Source organism: Patagioenas fasciata, chromosome 13 (genome assembly GCF_037038585.1).
Source record: "Patagioenas fasciata isolate bPatFas1 chromosome 13, bPatFas1.hap1, whole genome shotgun sequence".
Lineage (NCBI taxonomy): Eukaryota > Metazoa > Chordata > Aves > Columbiformes > Columbidae > Patagioenas > Patagioenas fasciata.
The window spans coordinates 3567242-3586359 of record NC_092532.1 but is presented as its reverse complement, the minus strand read 5'-3'; the positions used below and the strand labels follow the sequence as shown (position 1 = coordinate 3586359).

The 19118-nt window shown below is 43.8% G+C and overlaps 1 protein-coding gene across 1 annotated transcript; it reads left to right on the top strand.

Moving 5' to 3' along the window:
* The first annotated feature begins 813 nt into the window (after positions 1-813).
* On the top strand, positions 814-18864 carry SHCBP1 (SHC binding and spindle associated 1). The gene is made up of 13 exons (XM_065848600.2): positions 814-968; positions 3456-3626; positions 4176-4291; positions 5923-6131; positions 7213-7305; positions 9830-10063; positions 10160-10328; positions 11312-11432; positions 14827-14958; positions 15785-15903; positions 16650-16736; positions 17063-17204; positions 17935-18864. The coding sequence occupies exons 1-13, from the start codon at positions 854-856 to the stop codon at positions 18192-18194; spliced, it is 1968 nt and encodes a 655-aa protein (XP_065704672.1). The 5' UTR covers positions 814-853; the 3' UTR covers positions 18195-18864.
* The last annotated feature ends 254 nt before the right edge of the window (positions 18865-19118 follow it).

The window sequence follows — 19118 nt, the reverse complement described above, 5'->3', positions numbered from 1 at the left end:
CTGTGTTCCAGTTTGCACCCATTGCCCCTTGTCCTGTCACTGGTTGTCACCCAGAAGAGCCTGGCTCCATCCTCCTGACACTGCCCCTTTCCATATTGATCCCCAGGAATGAGTCCCCCCTCAGTCTCCTCTTCTCCAGCTCCAGAGCCCCAGCTCCCTCAGCCTTTCCTCACACGGCAGATGCTCCACTCCCTCCAGCATCTTGGTGGCTGCGCTGGACTCTCTCCAGCAGTTCCCTGTCCTTCTGGAACTGAGGGGCCACAACTGGACACAATATTCCAGGTGTGGTCTGAAAGGGTTTGTTTTTTTCCAGGAGTGGGGGCTTATGTGTGGATCTTTTTCACTTTTTTAGTTTCCCTGCGGCCTGGCCTGCAGCACCAACAGCTCCCGCAGGGACAACAGCGCCTCTGCCAGCAGCCTCCGCTGGGAACAGCCTGCCCGTCCTCGGCGGGACTTGTGTACGTTTTCTCTGATACGAACAGACCCAACGTGTCGGTTTAGCCATGACAGACGGCTGGAAGTTTTTAAGCATTCTCTTCCGTTTGGGGTGCTGCCCTGGTCCAGACACTGACACCGACGCTGACAGACCCAGACCCAGACCCAGACCCAGACCCAGACCCAGACCCAGACCCAGACCCAGACCGACCGACAGACACACAACTCTCCCAAAACACGCACAGCCACAGCGCCCCCTGGAGCGGGCCCCCGCTCTCATCCCGCCGTGCAACGGCCCCGGCGCCGCCCGCCCCCCGTGGCGGTGCCGCAGCCAATCGGAGCGGCCGCTGCCGGTGACGTTGCGGAGGGTTCGGTGCCGGGAAGTTTGAAATCGCAGCGGGCGCAGCGGCGCGGGGCTATGGCCGAGTTGGGCAGCGCGGGGGCGGCGGCGGCGCCGCGGGGGGACAGGCGGGTCCGGCTGCCGGTCCTCAGCAGCGCCGGCCCGCGGGACCGCGCCGAGGAGACGAAACCAGGTAGGGCTCCCTGTCCCGGGCGGCCGCCCCGCGAGGGGAAAGGGTCAGGGCTACGTGCCGCTGGGCGCTTCCCCGCCCGCCTGCCCGGGAGGCGCTGAGGGGCCGGGGCGGGGCTGTGGCTGCGGAACTGCGGCCGTCCCGTCCCGGACAGGAAGGGCCGAACCGCGGGAGACCGCTGGCATCGCCCGCCCCGCGGTTTGCCCGGAGCCGGGACAGCAGAGCCTGCCGCCCAGAGCTGCCCCGGCCGGCCCGGGCTCCGCCACGGGCAGGAACCGCTCGGGCTCGCCGAGCAGCCTAAGCCGTTCCTCGGCCGCCCTGACAGGGACACGCGTTTCGTACTGGCCCGGCCGGAGCTCTCGGCTCGTTAGGAGCCTGCGGGGGAACGTCGGTATGTCTCTGGAAGTAAACAGCGAACTAAATATTATTTTTCCTTTTAATTATGATTTGACGATGTGTGCCTCAGGTGCAGCCCACAGGCATCACAACCGGCGCTCAGGACCGTGTGTTTGACATTGAAAAGAACGGCCTTTCCTGAGTGACCCCGGGATGTGGTGCCCCATCACCCGGTGACCAGCACCAGGTTACGCTGGAGCTGTGGTGTGATCTGTGATCAAACAGCCAGCTCAGTAAATGGCTTGTTCTGGAGCCTCTGCAGTGCTCTGGAATTCATAGTATGGCTTGTACAGCATGTTGCCCTGCTGAGACTGCACCTGGAATATTGTGTCCAGTTGTGGCCCCTCAGCTCCAGAAGGACAGGGAACTGCTGGAGAGAGTCCAGCGCAGCCACCAAGATGCTGAAGGGAGTGGAGCATCTCCCGGGTGAGGAAAGGCTGAGGGAGCTGGGGCTCTGGAGCTGGAGAAGAGGAGACTGAGGGGGGACTCATTCCTGGGGATCAATATGGAAAGGGGCAGTGTCAGGAGGATGGAGCCAGGCTCTGCTGGGTGACAACCAGTGACAGGACAAGGGGCAATGGGTGCAAACTGGAACACAGGAGGTTCCACTGAAAGAGGAGAAGAAACTTGTTGGGGGTGAGGGTGTCAGAGCGTGGCCCAGGCTGCCCAGGGAGGTTGTGGAGTCTCCTTCTCTGCAGACATTCAAACCCGCCTGGACACCTTCCTGTGGAACCTCAGCTGGGTGTTCCTGCTCCATGGGGGGATTGCACTGGATGAGCTTTACAGGGCCCTTCCAACCCCTGACATTCTGAGGTTCTGTCATAGTTGCTGGATTTGATTATGGGTGTGTAGGAAAAAAAATCTTATTTACAGTGTGCATGTAACAGAGCTACAGTTTTACCGGAATCTCTTCAAATATTTCATAAATCATACTTGATTAAAATCACCTTTCCTTTCTTTACATGTTATTGCAGTGGTTCTGTTATGAAGAAAATTTGGGTTGTCTAAGCATTGGAATTGGTTCATACATTGGTGCTGTTTTTTGGTTTTTTGATTAAGTTTGCCCGCAGATGTGTAAGAAATTAGACAAATTTGAGGTCAAAACTGTTAGCTTTCTTCTGTTAGGAATAGAATGTGGTTTTGGTTTTTTCCTTTACTAAAGGTCAGACTTGAGTCTAACAAAAAACATGGAGGCCTAAGGACTGTTAAAAAATCAAGTTATGGACAATGAAGTTGTCTTCAGGTGTTAATGAAAATGGGAGGGGGTACTGCAAGACCAGCAGTGACTGAGGTGCCTGAGTTTGTAATGAGAACACAAGTGGAGGCACCTTTTTAAAGACTTTAAAGGGTTGTTATCATTGCATTGAGCCCTTCAAAGTAAACATTCAGCCGATGTCTGTTTAAGCAGGCTAAAAGTTAAAATGCTGTGTCCCTTCTGTCTAAATATATTGCTTGGAATTTCCATGGAGACCTCAGGTGTGGTGACTTTGTTATTTGTTTATTAAAATATAGGAAGAAAGTTTGTATGGAAGAACAAGAAAAGACATAAGAGATTGAAAGTACAACTGTGAAAATGCATCTTTGGTTGAGACTATTACCTGCAGTTTGATCACACATCTTAGTTATATTTTGCTCTTCGCTCAGAGTAATACTGTGTGTTACTTTGGGTCAGTTGTGCGTGTTATCGGTTGATTTTATACACATGGTTGAAATTCGCTTGGATTATTGCTTTATTTCAGGTCTGGCTGATGCAGGCACCATAGTAACAAGCCATAATATGTACAGGAATGGGTAATGTATTATCTAAAACATTTTAGGTCTTACCTATAGAACAAAGTCAATTGGCATGTGAGTGCAGTTAAGGGCAAGTCACAGTAGAGGGAGATCCTCTTTGGGGACAGGGTTAATATTCTGAAGAAGAGAGCAAGTAACCAGGTTAGCTCTTGACCAAGCATAGTTGAAGATGTTATGTAGAAAGCAGGTTCATGATGGATCTTGGGCAGAACAGGAACTCTTTGGGAACAGAGGAGTGAGTGGTGATTGTGTTGAACTGACTGTCTATGGGGTCTGTGTTGTTCCTGCTCCTCTTCCCAGGGCTGCTCCAGGAAGATGACGATTCCCGTAGTGATTACGGTAGTCGGGACAAACCACGGACTGCTTTGGGACGGGCTGTGCCAGATGGGAATGTGCTTTTCCCAGATATTTTTCACACTGATCACCTTTTGTTCTACGAGCGATTTAAAGCTTATCAGGATTACATCTTGGGTAAGTAATTTCTTAGCAGAAAAAGAACATGTAGTCAGGTTTCTTGTAGTGACTGTTTAAGTGATCTAATTTAAATGGAGTCAATTCTGTGTTAAACTGTGAGATGCTTCACCTACTCTAGCTAGTGGACCAGGAGGCAATGGTTTTAATATAAGTAAATAGAATCTGAATGTTTGAAAGAGGAAAAGGTGCTAATACTGTATTCTCTGCCTTGTTTTAACTGATCTTGCTATAAGTTTTTTTCTATAGCAAGGCTGTTTAATAAGGCATGGCTTAGCTGTTTAACAATGCTGGCACTGAAACCTTCAGTACCTGGAAGGTTGAACACTGTGTCTCTTCTTTTGGCAAAGCACAAAACAGATGCCTCTTCAGCTCTCTGAGTACTGAGAGCCAGCAAAAGTACTGGCAGCTATGAGCAAAAGAGAATTAAGTCCAATGTTAGATGTGATAGAGGAACATTTCAACAGTGTTGACTTTCATTTTCCAACAACCTGGAGTACTCTTTCTTTCTTTTCTTGCATAAATGTGCTGTCTTCAATTTGTTTTTAGCTGACTGCAAAGCTTCTGAGGTGAAAGAATTCACAACTGAATACCTGGAGAAGGTCCTTGAACCATCGGGATGGCAGGCGGTCTGGCGCACTAATGTGTTTGAGGTCCTTGTTGAGGTAAATGGAATGTACTTGTTCAGGCATTTGTCTGCAATTTACATTGCTTATGTCTGTACCAGACAGGTGGTTTATCTTTGAAGTTACAAGCTGGTAGAAGGTGGTAAAGTTTTCATATCTGATTGCCAGTGATGGCTGGAGCAATAGGAGTTTTCTTTCAAAGGAAGCCTTGTTCTGAACCGGAGTGTCTTGTGTGCTGGTGTGCGTCCTTCACCTCGAACCGTGGGGCTGGAGCCCGTGAAGTGACACTTGCATGAGAGGCACCAGCTCGTTAGTGCTAAGTCACATATTACAACTTTGGAAAGGCACACATTAGGTAGACTTTCTATTTTTGGCTTTATTTAATTTGTCAACCTTGGGATTTGCCTACCTACCATTTAAAAATTCTGCAGGTGAATTTCATGTTCTCTGAGACACCCATAAAATGGTGTTGATAACAGAACTAGATCTCTTATTTTCAAGATGTGTTGGTACTGTCAGCCTGTCATCTGTGCTCTTTTGGATTTTGAATTGTTAGCAGGGTGCAAAGTGTATGATTGTTGTGTTTGTGAGGCTGGTCCATCAGTGCTGGTACAAACATTTATACAGCATTTACTTATGCTTTCTGTGTGACAGGGTGCTGCACAAGCACTTGCCTTCACTTGAGTTTCTCTAGAATTGGGAAAATGATTTTTCAACCAAAAGTGGCAATATAGAGTTTGTGTAACTTTACCTATGTGAAGGGTATGTGGCAAAAACATCTCACAGGCTAATTTCAGGGGTGGTTTCTCTGGAATCTGGGTATTTTGGTGGAAAAACTGTACTGAAATAAAAGCATTGTCTTCAAAGGGCTCCTTGCCTAAAACAGGAAGGAGAAACACCCAGCCGGTGCAAGTGAGCAGGGGATGACCCAGAGCTGTCTGTTGTAATGTGCTGTTTGCAGACATCAGGCTCTGATTGTTTGTCAGTGTTTTTATCAGGAAAATTCTGCTGTCTAATTCTCCTTGGTATCTGCAGGTATCATCAACCGATGTCTTCCCCATTGCCTGCTCCTGTCGCAGAGCGGTGGAGGACCGCTGGTTTGGGATCCGCCTTTTGGAGTTCAATTATATGTTTGAAGGGGGCAAAACTTTGTGCCCCTTCAGCTTTTCAGCCCAATTAGTAACAAAATGTTTTTCAGTGGCCCAGGCTACCTTTTCAGATTGTTTGTCTTGTGGACACTTAGAAAAATGAGCCCCAAAGGAGTCCTTGAGGACTGAAAGGTGTTGATTTGAGTCTGAGGGTACTGCTTTTCCCTGTTTCTTAAAAAACACAACCAAACAAAAACCCAAACAAAACCAACCAAACACAAAACCCTGCCAGAAATACCCCACAAAACAAAAAAACAAACCAGAGTGCCAACGCACTGGCCTTGCATGAGTATTATGAGGGATTTGAATGAAGTTTTGATTGTGAAAAAGGCTCTGCCTGTGGTTCGGAACAGCTCAGCTGCGGGGCTGTCACTGGAGCTGCCGAGGTGGCCTCTGCGCTGTGCAACGCGTTGGTTTGCGTGGCTCCGCTGGCACTGGCAGTGTCTGTGCGCTGTGTTAGCCTTGCTCAGTGGCATCTCAGCTCCTGCCTGGAGGAATCTTAAGCCCTTTTTTTTCTGACAGGTTGTGGATGTGGAGTACTCAGCTCTGAAAGCCATTGTGCAGCTCAGTGAGCCTTTCCTGTGCGAGTCCCAGGTCAGCACCTTCACCTTGGAGTGCGTGCAGGAGCTCTTGGAGCTGAAACAGAGTCAGGTGCCGCTGCAGGAGCTGTGGGTTGTGTATGACGACTCGGGAGAGTTTGATCAGACAGCACTCGCTGTAGAGCACGTCAGGTAGGAAAATGCTCAAGGTTATTTTTTGTCTTGGATGATTTCACTCTGATAATATCCAATAATGCTGGCTTGTGCCCCAAGTTCTTGTGGTTGTGTTGACAGCTCCATGAGCCAAGCTTTCCAAAATAAATCTGATGACTGGTCACAAAAGAAAACCTGTGGTGTCTGCAGGTACTTGCATAATCACGAAGTACATTTAGAGGCAGTTTGTCTGCTTTCTGTGTCAAAAGGTGCAAAAAGAAGTCTCTGTCACTTTCCCTCTCTTCTCCACCCCAGATTTCCTTGAGCGATATCATGCAGCTGGCTATAGTGTGGTGTGCCTTTGTCTTCTGTACCATTTTGGTGGATTGTTTTTTTCCTTTTGTCTCACTTTTTTTTTTTCTAAATTTTGCCTCTTCCCCTAAATTTGTCTGTCTTCTTCAGGTGTCTGTTCACATCTTACTACTTCTGTTTTCCTTTATCATCTCTCAGTGTCTCTTTTCCATCTCCGTTGCTTTAATGTAGTACAGGCAGTTTGAAAGCTGTCTACAAATAGGCAGTGGTTCTGGATGAAAAAGCTAAAATAGGAGGGATGACTTTCACACCTAAAGAATGGGCCATATTTACAAAGTGGTGGGTGTGGGAGGAAAAGAGGAGGAGGCTCATTCTGTTGAGCATTGCTCAGTAGTAGAGAGCTAAGCTTAAATGATGGAGGTAGAAAGGATAGCTTAGCTGAAGGACGTTTGGTCAGAACCCAACAACTGAAAAATCTGAGGGTCCTGAGAGAGTAAATCATGTTTTCAGTCCAGCTTTTAGCTGTTCAGTCTCTTATGGTGAAAGGTAGTAGGCCTTGGGCTATTATGATTTGTGAACTTAGAAAAACAAAATAAGTCTTTATCAGTTAAACAGCAGACAAGAAAGATTGCCTCTGTGTATACTGTGTATACTAAATAGTTTACAGGATGGTAATACAGAATTGGAGAAAGGGGATGCTTTGAGATGAATTCTCAAATGGATTATGTTCCTGTTTCCAGTGCTGTTGTCTCTACTCAGGCAAGCGTGGCTGCCTTTATGTGTTTAAACACTTGCTTTGCTTCAAAAGGTTCTTCTACCAGTGCATCTGGAGGACCTGGGATGAGGAGGAGGAGGATGATTTTGATTACTTTGTGCGATGCGTTGAGCCTCGACTAAGACTGTAAGTGCAACACCTTTGGTATTATTTGGGTATAACCACAGGAAAGGGTTACACGAGAATAGTGACAAATAGATTTCAAAGCAAACCATTTGCTAGTAAATCAAAGCAAGCTTGTTCTAGCAACATTCACTGTCTGATGCTCAAAATTTTTTAGGGAAAGAGGGTGCAACTGAGGTTGCCACTTGATTTCTGAACCCTCAGTTTTTCCCTGTAACCCTTGTTCTTCCATCAGGTGCCACTGCAAATCCAGCTATAGCTTCCTTCAAATTGCAGGTGTAGGACTTGTAACCCTAATTAAAGCGAGTGTGGGATGCTCTGATACCTCTGGGGACAGAAAAAGAACCAGAATGGAACTGAATGTAAACAGAAAGGTGTGAAGTGGCTGTGCTGAAGGAGGAATGTGTCTGTTTCTTTCCCTAGTGGGAGCAGTCAGCATTAGGTTTTCTGAAGGTGGGTTTTTAATGCCATATGGAACTGAAGCAGCGCACACGGGCACCATCTAGTTGTATTTTTGAGGATGCTGGAAAACCAAAGCACACCATTAAACACATCAGGAACGAATAACTGGAAAGTTATCTTTTACTGTAGACTTTCATCTGAGTTTTGACACAGTATCTGTTCATTGTCTTTCATGAGAGTTACTTTTCAATTTCTTTTCTTTACTTACTGTAACTTAATATCACGCGTATGCGGAAGTTTGTGTGTCATTCTGATCCAAATTTGATACCGCTGTGATGCTGAGGAACTACAACAGTGAATATTTATAACCCACCCTGAAAAGCTATTTAGGATACAGCATTACATGTGCTATAATATAGCATATAGCATGTGCTTCACAAAGAAAATTAACATTGTTACCCAGACTGTAAAGGTGGCCACGGGCGTCTCTTTCAAACAGGACCCAATGTGACGTTTGAGGACTCCGGTATGCCTGGATTTTTCTTAGATCATACAAGTGAGGAGGAAGTGTTATATATGGAAATTGTACATGTTTCTGAAGTGTTCATACTTGTGTGCTCCAGCAAATGACTATTCTGCTGTTGAGTTTTTGGAGCCTTATGGAAACTCTACATGGAATAGACCCAGAACGTAATGACATGCCATGAGTTGATGTTTTATTTTTTTAACACTGCGTGTGGCCTTACAGCCATTTTAGAGAGAATCCAAAATACTTAAGCAGTATCTTCAAGCAGAGGAGTGTTATTGTTTCTTATTCTTCCATCCCATGCTTGATCTAAAACCTGTCCTCCAAGCCGCACTGATGTTGGTGCTCTCCTCGGTTTTGATCTAAGCATGGGTGTGTCAGCTCAGAAATAACGTTTAATCTTCAGTGCATGGGAGCACATGATCCTGCTCAGGTCTCTGGTGTGCAGTGTTTTAATGAGCACAGGCAGGATCTTTACACTGCGCATTAGGCTGTACTGGTCTTCAGAGGCAAGTAAAGCTGAACAAACTGTATAACTAAAGCCTGAAAAAACAAGATAGTTTTATGCACTTTCATAGCAACCAGCTCTAAAATGTAGAGTACGTGTTTCAGGGCTAGATTACGTGCAACCTTCAGTTTCCTTCAAATATTTTATATTTCTACATTGCTATAAATCCTCCTGCTGTTAATCACGCTGCATTGACTTACTCTGCCTCCGATAACCCCATTGCCAAAGTTCTTTGTGTTTCTCTACGCTGCGTTTATCAGAACTGCAGAAATACTGACTGCTCCGACTGCAGATTTTCTTGTTTTTGCAGCACGCTTTACATGCAGCTTTTGAAAAATCTCTGAAAGCTGAGGGAATGTCTTTGGCCTTCTTCCTGTAACCTTTTGAGCAGAGCTATTTCTATTGTGTTCAATTGGTTCACTCCAAAAACGGTGCGAGGTAGTGAAATCTTCCCTCGTTTGTATCATCAGTTGCTGTCCAGGTTTTCTGTAACGCTGTCCTGGAGTTGTTGGCACCATCCACCTGGCAGATGTTCTTATCTGTCTGACTTTGGCCATGCAACTTTGGGCTGGCATTTTCTGGCTCGCGATTTAATTTGTAGGGGATTCTCTTGTGATGGTGCAAAATTTACTAAACAGTGCCCTCACATTTTTTGCTTTTCTTATTCATCCTGTGGCTTTGTCCAGGTGGTTGTTTGGATTGTTGCTAATAGAGACTTCACATTATAGGATTTTTCTTCTGTTTCAGAGATGATTTTCTCAGTTTTTCTAATAAACGCTTGAAAATAGATTAATTTTTAAGCTTATTGCCTTCTAAATTATTACTGGTTTTTTATACCTGTGTTTATGCTTTTGTTTTAGAGTGAGTTTCTGGTAATTGTGTATAATATTTCAAGGTGGATAGGCAACCATTCAGAAATCGATATATTTGTGTCTGCTCAGATTTTTGCTGCCTTCAAAAAAAAATTGAGCTGTGTTGATATCGACCGTGGAGAACTTTGCCTGCAGTGCTCCTGCAGAGCTCCGCAGGTTCTCTCCGATCTTTCAAAATTGTAAATGTGAAATATACTGACCGCGTGCTCTGAATCACAGGCACTACGACATCCTGGAACGCCGGGTGCCTTCTGGGCTTGTAGCCGATTACCAGAACTTGTTGTCTCAGTGTGAAGAGGTTTACAGGAAGTTTTTGAATGTGAGGAACAGCATCCCCAGCAGTGATGTGGACTCGGAAGCAGAAAATGTCTCCATGGTGGAAGGACTAAAATTGTATGACGAACTAGAGCACTTAAAGCAAAAGCTAAAAATAATTGAGAATCCTCTGCTGAGGTAGGTGGTGGGTTTGTGGAAGGAGGGGCCGTATGGGAAACTGTACCTGGATGTTCTTTGCTGAAGAAAGAACTGATGGCTTTACTCTTGTTGTAGGTATGTGTTTGGTTACCAAAAATACAGTGGTCTCCAGGCTAAAGGAGTGAGACCAACAGGTACCAAGATCACTCATATTGTATCCTCAACTATGACGGCGAGTCTGCTGCAGTCACTGATGAGGGACAAACTTTGCCCTGAATCTTGTGGTGAAGAACTAGAAATACAGGTACAGAAATTGTCTGCTAATACTTCTTTTTTCTTCAAGGAACAATGTGGAAGACTAAGTTAATTTATCATGTGCAAGGTCCTACATTTGCACAGTGTTATTTTTGTCAGTCAAAAAAAGCACTGTGATTTAAACAATAAGTGGTAAGACTAGACGATACAAATTTTTTTAATTCATTTGTGTCTGCTGACTACTCTATACAAGCAGTTTCCTTCCTGTGTGTGGGAAATAGAGATAAACCTGTAATAATTCTATAATGAAACAAGGCAAGGTGTAGTACTTATATTTAGTTTTGAAATACCTTTGTCTTTTGATGATACAGTTAATGACCTACAGTTAGAAGAAATGTCAATCTTTAGCTCTGTGTTAGGAAATATATTTATTTTAGAGCAGTTATGGTTAGTTTTAGTGCATTCAGACAGGGCTTACCCCTTTGGTAGCTAAGAACAGTCTGGATTCCTTGGGCTCGAATTAAATTCTGTGATTCTGTGACCTCATATTTGCCACTGGTACCTGAACTCTGTTTTGGGGTGACTTGCACTAGGAGCAAAGGGTTATGTCAGTTTTGAAACCAGCTCAAATAGAGTTGCTGACTTGTTTGTGGCTTTTATGTTCTTTGTCTTCTGTCATCTATTTCTTTAGTAATTCATGGCAAATCGCTCCAGGCACCATTCAAACGTTGGCCTGGGACTAAGGCCATATTGAGATTTGCTTCCTAGTGCATGCGCTCTTCAATTTGTCTCTCTGCCCCAGTTTTCTCATGGGGGAATGGACATGACCCAAACACCAAAGGAATGTTTTAAAACTGGTTTTGTCCAGAGAGTGCTATGAATCTTCACTTCAAAGCAGAAATTGTGGCATTAAAAATGGTTTCTTTTAAGCAAAGGCAGCAACATTTATCTGAAAAGCAAGCTTTAAGGGCATAAATGCATCAATTTTTCTAGCATTTATCAGGAGCTGACTATATTGTTTATCCTTTACAGTTCCACAATGATCCGCTGGCAGCTGTAAATGCCTGTTATGAAGGAGACACGGTCATCATCTGTCCTGGGCATTATGTTGTGGATGGCGTGTTCTACATTGCTGACTCAGTTGAACTAGAAGGTAGGAGGTTTGCTAGCGTAAAGGTCCTGAAAACAATGTCAACTGAACATCTTAAACTAGCTCTGCATAACGATTTACTTCATGTGGAGTCTGGCTGGAGCATTTGCTTTTTTCTTCAAATGTTCCTGTTTCTGCTCATAAAGCCATGTCTAATGCAGGATGGAGGAAGCTGTTTCATTAGCCATAGATACTTCTGCAAATAAACTTCAAATTTTGCTGATTAATAGCAAATTCACCCTTTCCTCATGTTTGTCTGGATGAATCCTGATCATATAGATAAGAGGATTCAACAGAAACATGAGGGACTTGATTATTTTTTTAATCGAAGAAGCACAAAAGTCATTCTGAGAGGCTTCAGTTTCTAGAGCCAGAAGCTTAAGAGCACTTGAGAGTTGTCCTGTTCTTCTCAACATGTCTTACGGAATCCCAGAGTGTCAGGGGTTGAAGGGCCCTGGAAAGCTCATCCAGTGCAATCCCCTCATGGAGCAGGAACACCCAGCTGAGGTTCCACAGGAAGGTGTCCAGGCGGGTTTGAATGTCTGCACAGAAGGAGACTCCACAACCTCCCTGGGCAGCCTGGGCCAGGCTCTGCCACCCTCACCCCCAACAAGTTTCTTCTCATCTCTAAGTGGAACCTCCTGTGTTCCAGTTTGCACCCATTGCCCCTTGTCCTGTCACTGGTTGTCACCCAGAAGAGCCTGGCTCTATCCTCCTGACACTGCCCCTTTCCATATTGATCCCCAGGAATGAGTCCCCCCTCAGTCTCCTCTTCTCCAGCTCCAGAGCCCCAGCTCCCTCAGCCTTTCCTCACACGGGAGATGCTCCACTCCCTTCAGCATCTTGGTGGCTGCGCTGGACTCTCTCCAGCAGTTCCCTGTCCTTCTGGAGCTGAGGGGCCACAACTGGACACAATATTCCAGGTGTGGTCTCCCCAGGGCGGAGCAGAGGGGCAGGAGAACCTCTCTGACCTACTGACCACCCCCTTCTAACCCACCCCAGGTACCATTGGCCTTCCTGGCCACAAGGGCCCAGTGCTGGCTCATGGTCACCCTGCTGTCACCAGGACCCCCAGCTCCCTTGTCCCTACGCTGCTCTCTAATAGGTCATTCCCTAACTTATACTGGAACCTGGAGTTGTTCCTGCCCAGATTCAAGACTCTACACTTGCCCTTGTTATATTTCATTAAATTTTTCCCTGTCTTAATCTGCTTCAGAGGTGCCCTCTGAGCCTCCTTGCTGGTGCAGTGCTGGTGAATATAGAGGGAAAGAGCCAAGTGCTATTAGAACTTAATTTATAGCACCTGTTAGGTGCTAGCAGTGATGGGGGGGGGGGGGGCTGCCGGTGGAAATCTGTGCTATGTGAAGTATCTGGGTAGCTGAGGGAGCTGTTGATTTAACATCTGTATCTATTCTGTAGAAACAGATACAGCATATGTGATTACTTTCTTTAAAAAAAAATTGTTTGAAGTATTTCTGCCTTCTCTAGGATATGTTGCTATCTCTTCCTCCCAGTTCTTAATTTCTCAGTGTAATTCCTGTGCTGCAGTGGAATAGTCTGTGTATCACTGGGGCTAGTGCAGACGTTTATATTCTTATTTAGCTGCAATTTTTTTTTAGCTGCAATCTTGTCAAACCTTCTTAATGGGAAGAAGGCTGGGAGTTTAATTTCCTGCTGTTCTGGACTTTTTCTTGTCCTTCTTGTTTTATGAGCATCACTTTCTTTCTCATCCTTCTCATGTATGTTTGATTTATATAGATATGCATGCTGATAGACAATGCACCTGCTAGAGAAAGGATAAATTCATAACGAAGTGCTTTATTTATCTGCAATAATCCATTGTTCTAAAACTGCGCAGAGTGGCATTTACGGCAACTGCTTTCCTAGCTTTGAGGAAACAGTGGAACAAATAGCACACCTATTAAAGGATGAGCTACTCTATCTTAAAGAACAAGGCACATAAATATGTATCTTTAGTACAAACCACTCTCTGAATAATGAATGTGTCAGGGCATTCGTTCTTATATGGACTCCTGTTAGAGAAGTTTTCACAGCAGCAGTAGCAGCCAGAAAGGTTTGAAGTAGGAGCATCACAGAACACTTTGCTGGCACTAATCTGAGCTGTTTTGGTGCCTCCTTGGGATGAAGGGGTGACTGATCAAACATACAGTGTCATTTTGCATAGTAGAGCTTTTATTTTTTTACCAGCCTCTGTGGAAGTCAGTGCTAAGGTTGAAAGTACAAGGATTAGTAAATCAGGGATAAATAAACGCTTACAAGAACTATGTATGGTTAAAGCTGTAGCAGCTGCAGGAAATTGTGGTAAAGATAACTTTGACACTTGACAAAAATGTGTAGCAAATGCACCTGAGAACTTCCCTTCTGCTTGTAGGGCAGCTGTTTAAGCTGACGGGAGCCTATAGCAGCAGCACATCTGTAATAGTCTGTCTCCTCCCCAGGGATGGCAATAAATTGATAGTGGGAAAAGATTTCTAGACAGTACAGTGTGTTGAAGTATCCATAACTTTGCATTAAATCTGCTGTCTCTAAAGTTTTCTCCCAACTCTTGTCCAAAAGCTTTTTCTTTTTTAACTTTTTTACTTGTACATCACACTATGAATTGATGTACTTAGTTAAAAGCTAGCATCCTGCTCAGGCGATTTGGATCTTTGTGCGTGCTTTCAGAAAATGATAGGACTCATGCTGCTTTAATAGATGTTGCTGTATTGCTTTCCTGATCACAGTTGTTGTCAGTGACAAGCAATAAAAGCTTTACATGTATAGAAATTTCTCTCTAAGTGGTTCAGTGGTGACAACTGGGGATGGATTAGTAAACTGATGTTGGCATGTGCTTGTGAAAGTTTCTTCTTAATCTGAGATAATCTGGAAGCCTGTGTAACACAGGAACAATAGATTTTGACCCAAGTTCCATTTAAACTGGGAAGTTGAGTGAGGCTTTTACTAATATCAAACACTTTGCAACTTCTGTTGTGGTGGCAAGTGCTTTCCCCTGTGCCCTTTGGAAGGTCTTAATGAACTCCTTTGAAATCAGACTGCAGGTGCCTGTGTGTCCTTGGTTCTGCTTTAACTTTTGAGAGCGAGAACTTTGCCCTTGGCAGACGTGAGCTCAGTTACCATTCTGTTCAACTGCCGAAAATAACTTTGCAGTTTGTGTGCCGTTCAAGTGAGGAAACTTTTTGAGTTTGCTTTTGAACGCCTGTGCCTTGGTACAGACGGGACGTGAGGTGCCGCCTGGCCACTGGGTGGAAAATCCTCTTCAGCATATTAGACCTTAAGTTTGAAACCTCTGTATTTAATTTAAATATCTGTTATGTATTGAGCACCTGACTGTTACCCGTTACCCATCAAACCTGCATCTTTCATCTCTGCTCTTAAGGCTACGGCCTGCTGGACGATATCGTGATAGAAAAACAAGGGAAAGGAGACAACTTTGTTGACTGTACAGGAGCCAATATAAGGATCTCTGGGTTAAAGTTAGTGCAACATGATGCTGTGGAGGGGATTTTAAGTAAGTATAAAAGCATCTTGACCTTTTTGTGAATATTTTGTGATTTACTGTTAGAATTAAAACTGGGAACCAGTTTTGGAGTTTACTAGTTTTAACAAAACGTTGTAGAGAGCAACCCTACAGGTATAAATATCAAGGCTCCCCCCTTGTTTTTTAACTTGCTCATAATGTGGACATCAAAATAACTTCTAGTCTTTGTACTTACAAGCTATTGGGGTTCTTGTGTTTTATTCTTATACTTGAATAAGATCGTTCGACTTAATCAGTTTTCTGCTGCTTAGGCAACCTGACTCCGCTCCACAGCCTACATCTGGCTACTTGGGAAAGGAAATAATTCCCCTTTCCAAAAAAACCCTCCTGTGGCAATATTGAGCTGTGGCTGAACCCAATCAGCTGTCCCTGAGGAATGGCAGGGGCTGTAGAAGTGGCATAGAACTTTGTTTGCCGACAGCACATTCAAACTGAGGCTCCAAGAATCCCAAGTTCCGTCCAATGAGTTTATTTGCTGTGGCCTTCTGCCTTTGCAGAAGAGCCTAATTAATACTTTGCCTCAGCAGACATCTGGTTTTAAACATGTTAAAATGTATATTAACACCTGTATGCATGTATTTAGTATCCTGTTAATTCAAGTCTAGAGCTCCCTTGTAGCACTGTTCCTGCTTATACTAGAAAATAGCACGAGTTCAAACCATGCATGGGCAAATCAGTGAAGTGGATAAAATAAAACAGTAATTTTATCACACTGCAAAAATGCTACAAGTCTGTAGGAGGGGGTTGCCTTTGCATAACTGATTCATTTAACAGTATTTCTCTTGTGTGTATGTAGATGTCCATCATGGGAAAACTACCCTGGAGAATTGTGTGTTACAGTGTGAAACTACAGGTGTAACAGTACGAACATCAGCTGAGCTATTAATGAAAAACTCAGATCTGTATGGTGCCAAGGTACAAACAAATTCTTAACTCTGGCTTATTTCTTAAATCAAAATAAAGGTTTTTGCTTGGAAATAATATAGTCAGTAATGGGGGGGACTTCTGTCACTCTTAAGAGAACCTCCACAAATTCATTTGGTACAGCTACATGTTGTTAAGAGATTGGTCCTGGGGTCTTGTGCCCTCCGATAGTATCTCGTGAAGTGTCTTGTGTGGATTTGTGTGTGATACTAAAATGATGCAGTAACAGGGGACATCTGTGAAATAATCTTTGCTGCATTGCTAGACTGTTTCATGTCCTGCAATACTTTTAAAGTGATTTTCTGTTTTCTCTGCCCATAAATAATTTTCTCATTAAACCTTGAATTTGTTCTGCAAATGAAATGCCCTTTTTGGACACCTTGTCCGTTGATTCTTACAGAAGGGTGATAAAACTGAACTCTGATTAGGATGTTTTGAAGAACGATGGGGCTTTGAGTGCTGAGGTGGATGACTAAAGAACAAGCAAGCAATGCCAGGCTGTGCAGTTACTCTTCACCAGAGCTTTTTATGGACTGATGGCAATCATGTCATCTATGGGGCCTCAACCTTGAATTTCGCTGCTGAAGTTGGTTAACAAAGCTGGGAAGCTGGGGTGGTAACACAATTTTGCACTGTGTGAACTGGTAGATGAACACAAAGATCTGCAGTGGAGTTGACAAGTTAAACTGGTAATGTGCCTCAACTATTTGTGAATTGTTATAAATTTTATCTTGTAGGGTGCTGGTGTGGAAATATATCCAGGTAGTATGTGCACCCTGTTAGACAACGGCATACACCACTGCAAGGAGGGAATACTTATAAAGGTCAGTTTGGGGCAGAATATACTTGTTTTTCAGAAGCTCATAGCTGCTAGAATTAATGCAAATAATTTGCATTTAGGCTGGCAGCCTAACCTTGCAGCCCTATGGTAGAACCCTTCTATGTCAGGTATTATGATAAAGGTACTCATTTGCCTTTGGTTGGTCCAATATATTTGTTTTATTTCTTATCTACCAGAGAGAAAATGTCTTTTGCATACGCAGATAATAAAATTCTAGCCAACACGTAGCACTGATTCTACCTAAAACTGGAATATTTTGCATCCCTTTAGCTGGAAATAACATGTTGAATTTCCTTTTATTTTCTGTAGAACTTTTTAGATGAACATTATGACATCCCCAAGATAACCATGGTCAATAATATGATCCATAATAATGAAGGATACGGTGTGGTCCTGGTTAGATCAACAGTACCCTCTGATGTAAAGGATGCTCCAGCAGAGACAACAAAAGGTACTTTTTCTCTTCATAGAAGAAACTCCTAAAACTACCATACCCAGGTTTTTTGATTGCATAATTCATAACCAAACCTTTTAATTTTTTTCATAATATCTAGATTGATTTAGCTGAAATAAATCTTCATAACTCTGAGAACAATGGCATTTCCTAAAGGACGAACTTGCTGCAGAGAAACTCTGCGATGTCTGTGCTCCGTGGTGTGTGCGCTTGTGCTGTAGTGCTTACGTGCCTGGTCTGTGCTTCCTGCTAGGTGAAGCCTTTGGGTCATACAGAAACACGAGAGAGAAAAAGCACAGAGGAAGCAGATGCGGTTTGTCTCACAGCTCGTCTGGTTCATGATCATTCTCTGCTCATTTTTTGATTTGTGCATTAGAGCTGCCAGAGCAGAATTTTTTCTCTGCAGTAAATGAAATGCGACAAGTGTATTTCTCATACTATGTCTTATTCAGGAAGAAGCGTCACTAAGTGCAATGTGTAAACCCACTGTAATTTTCTCTCATATGTCTGTCACTTAGCAACTTGAAGTCATCTCAAGAAGAAACATTTTCCTTGTGCATCTTGTACTGTATTTGGAATATGTGACTGTCACTAAATAGTTATGCAAAAAGTGAGTGGAATGAGGTGGAAATGCTAAGACTGAACACAATTTAATTTCAGGAGTTTTAAGTTAATTTGGCTGCTTTGCATGATTGTTGATGACATTCTTAACTATTTCCTGCCTTAGGGAGTTCGCGCTCTGGGACCGAGGGGCTGGACCTTTGGGAGCAAACTGAGGTTTCTGAACAAACTGAAGGCAATTATGAGATTGCAAGTGAAATCGGGGCAGCTTCTGCAAAGAAGAGCCAGATGCACAAGAAAAGACTGAGTGAACTGGGAATCACAGAAGCTGGTGACGACTTAATGTCACAGGAAGTGTTTGTTTCTATTGTGGGCAATCAGTTCAAATGGAACGGGAAAGGAAGTTTTGGTACCTTTCTTTTCTGACCATCCTGACTCCCAGTGGCATCGCAAAAAGAGATTTGCACAAGGAGTTGACCTGTTTAGTTAGCCTTCCATAATGTTACTAAATGTGACAAATATTTATTAATAGTATATTTACATATTGCATGTGGAAACTTAGCTTCCTTGCTGCAAGTATGGGTAACGTGGTAGAAAACAGAACTCTGGTGTGGAGACTGTGCATGTGTTCTGCTAATCTGTATGCTGCGGCTTTGCTAGCTGTGTTTTGTTTTGTTTTTTAGAGTATTTAACTTATTGTAAAAAAAGTCTTCAGAGAAAGAAAATATAGATAGGGTTCATCATAAAAGAGTGGACAACAAACGTGCAGCAATTAGTGGTACCTCTTCCTTCATATATTTTAAAGTGTCATTAGTCTGCAGCTGACCCCTGTAAGAGTTTGACATACTTCTTAATTTTTTGCATTGCAGAGAAGCGAGTGAAATGCTGTTCCTTAGGAATGCAGTGGTTGGCTGCCATGTTTCATACTTGAAAGTTTTCTAGAAAACTTGGTGTTTGGAAGGGTTGCACCGCGTAGTGTTCTGTGTCGGCCTGTGCCAAGCTGTTCACTTCCAACAGCTGCCTGTGCACCTTTCCCTTCGGGAGGACGGCATCTAACTAAGCTCCTTTAATATGAATAAAGAGAAATTAAAATAGATGTCTGTCAATTAGTGGTATTCATACTATACTTTCCAGTGCGTTATTCTAACTTTTTAAAAACTGTGTGCGACTCATAGTGGCTGAGGTTTTGGAAATGAAGGGAAAAATCTGAAAAATTACTTTCTACTGCAATCTTACCAGCCCACAGCTGTGGAATGTTCAGTAAAGCAAAGGCACTTGAGTGGATCACTGCACACTGTTGGTTTTTACTTGAGGGAGAAATGAGTAGGACTCTTCTTTCTCAGTGCCTGG

Bases quoted from the DNA above. Each gene is read 5' to 3' on its own strand.
- SHCBP1 (XM_065848600.2), top strand. From the start codon at position 854: ATGGCCGAGTTGGGCAGCGCGGGGGCGGCGGCGGCGCCGCGGGGGGAC. The intron at 7,306-9,829 runs GTAAGTGCAACA...TCTGAATCACAG, and splicing joins GTTGAGCCTCGACTAAGACT to GCACTACGACATCCTGGAAC. The intron at 15,904-16,649 runs GTACAAACAAAT...TTTATCTTGTAG, and splicing joins CAGATCTGTATGGTGCCAAG to GGTGCTGGTGTGGAAATATA.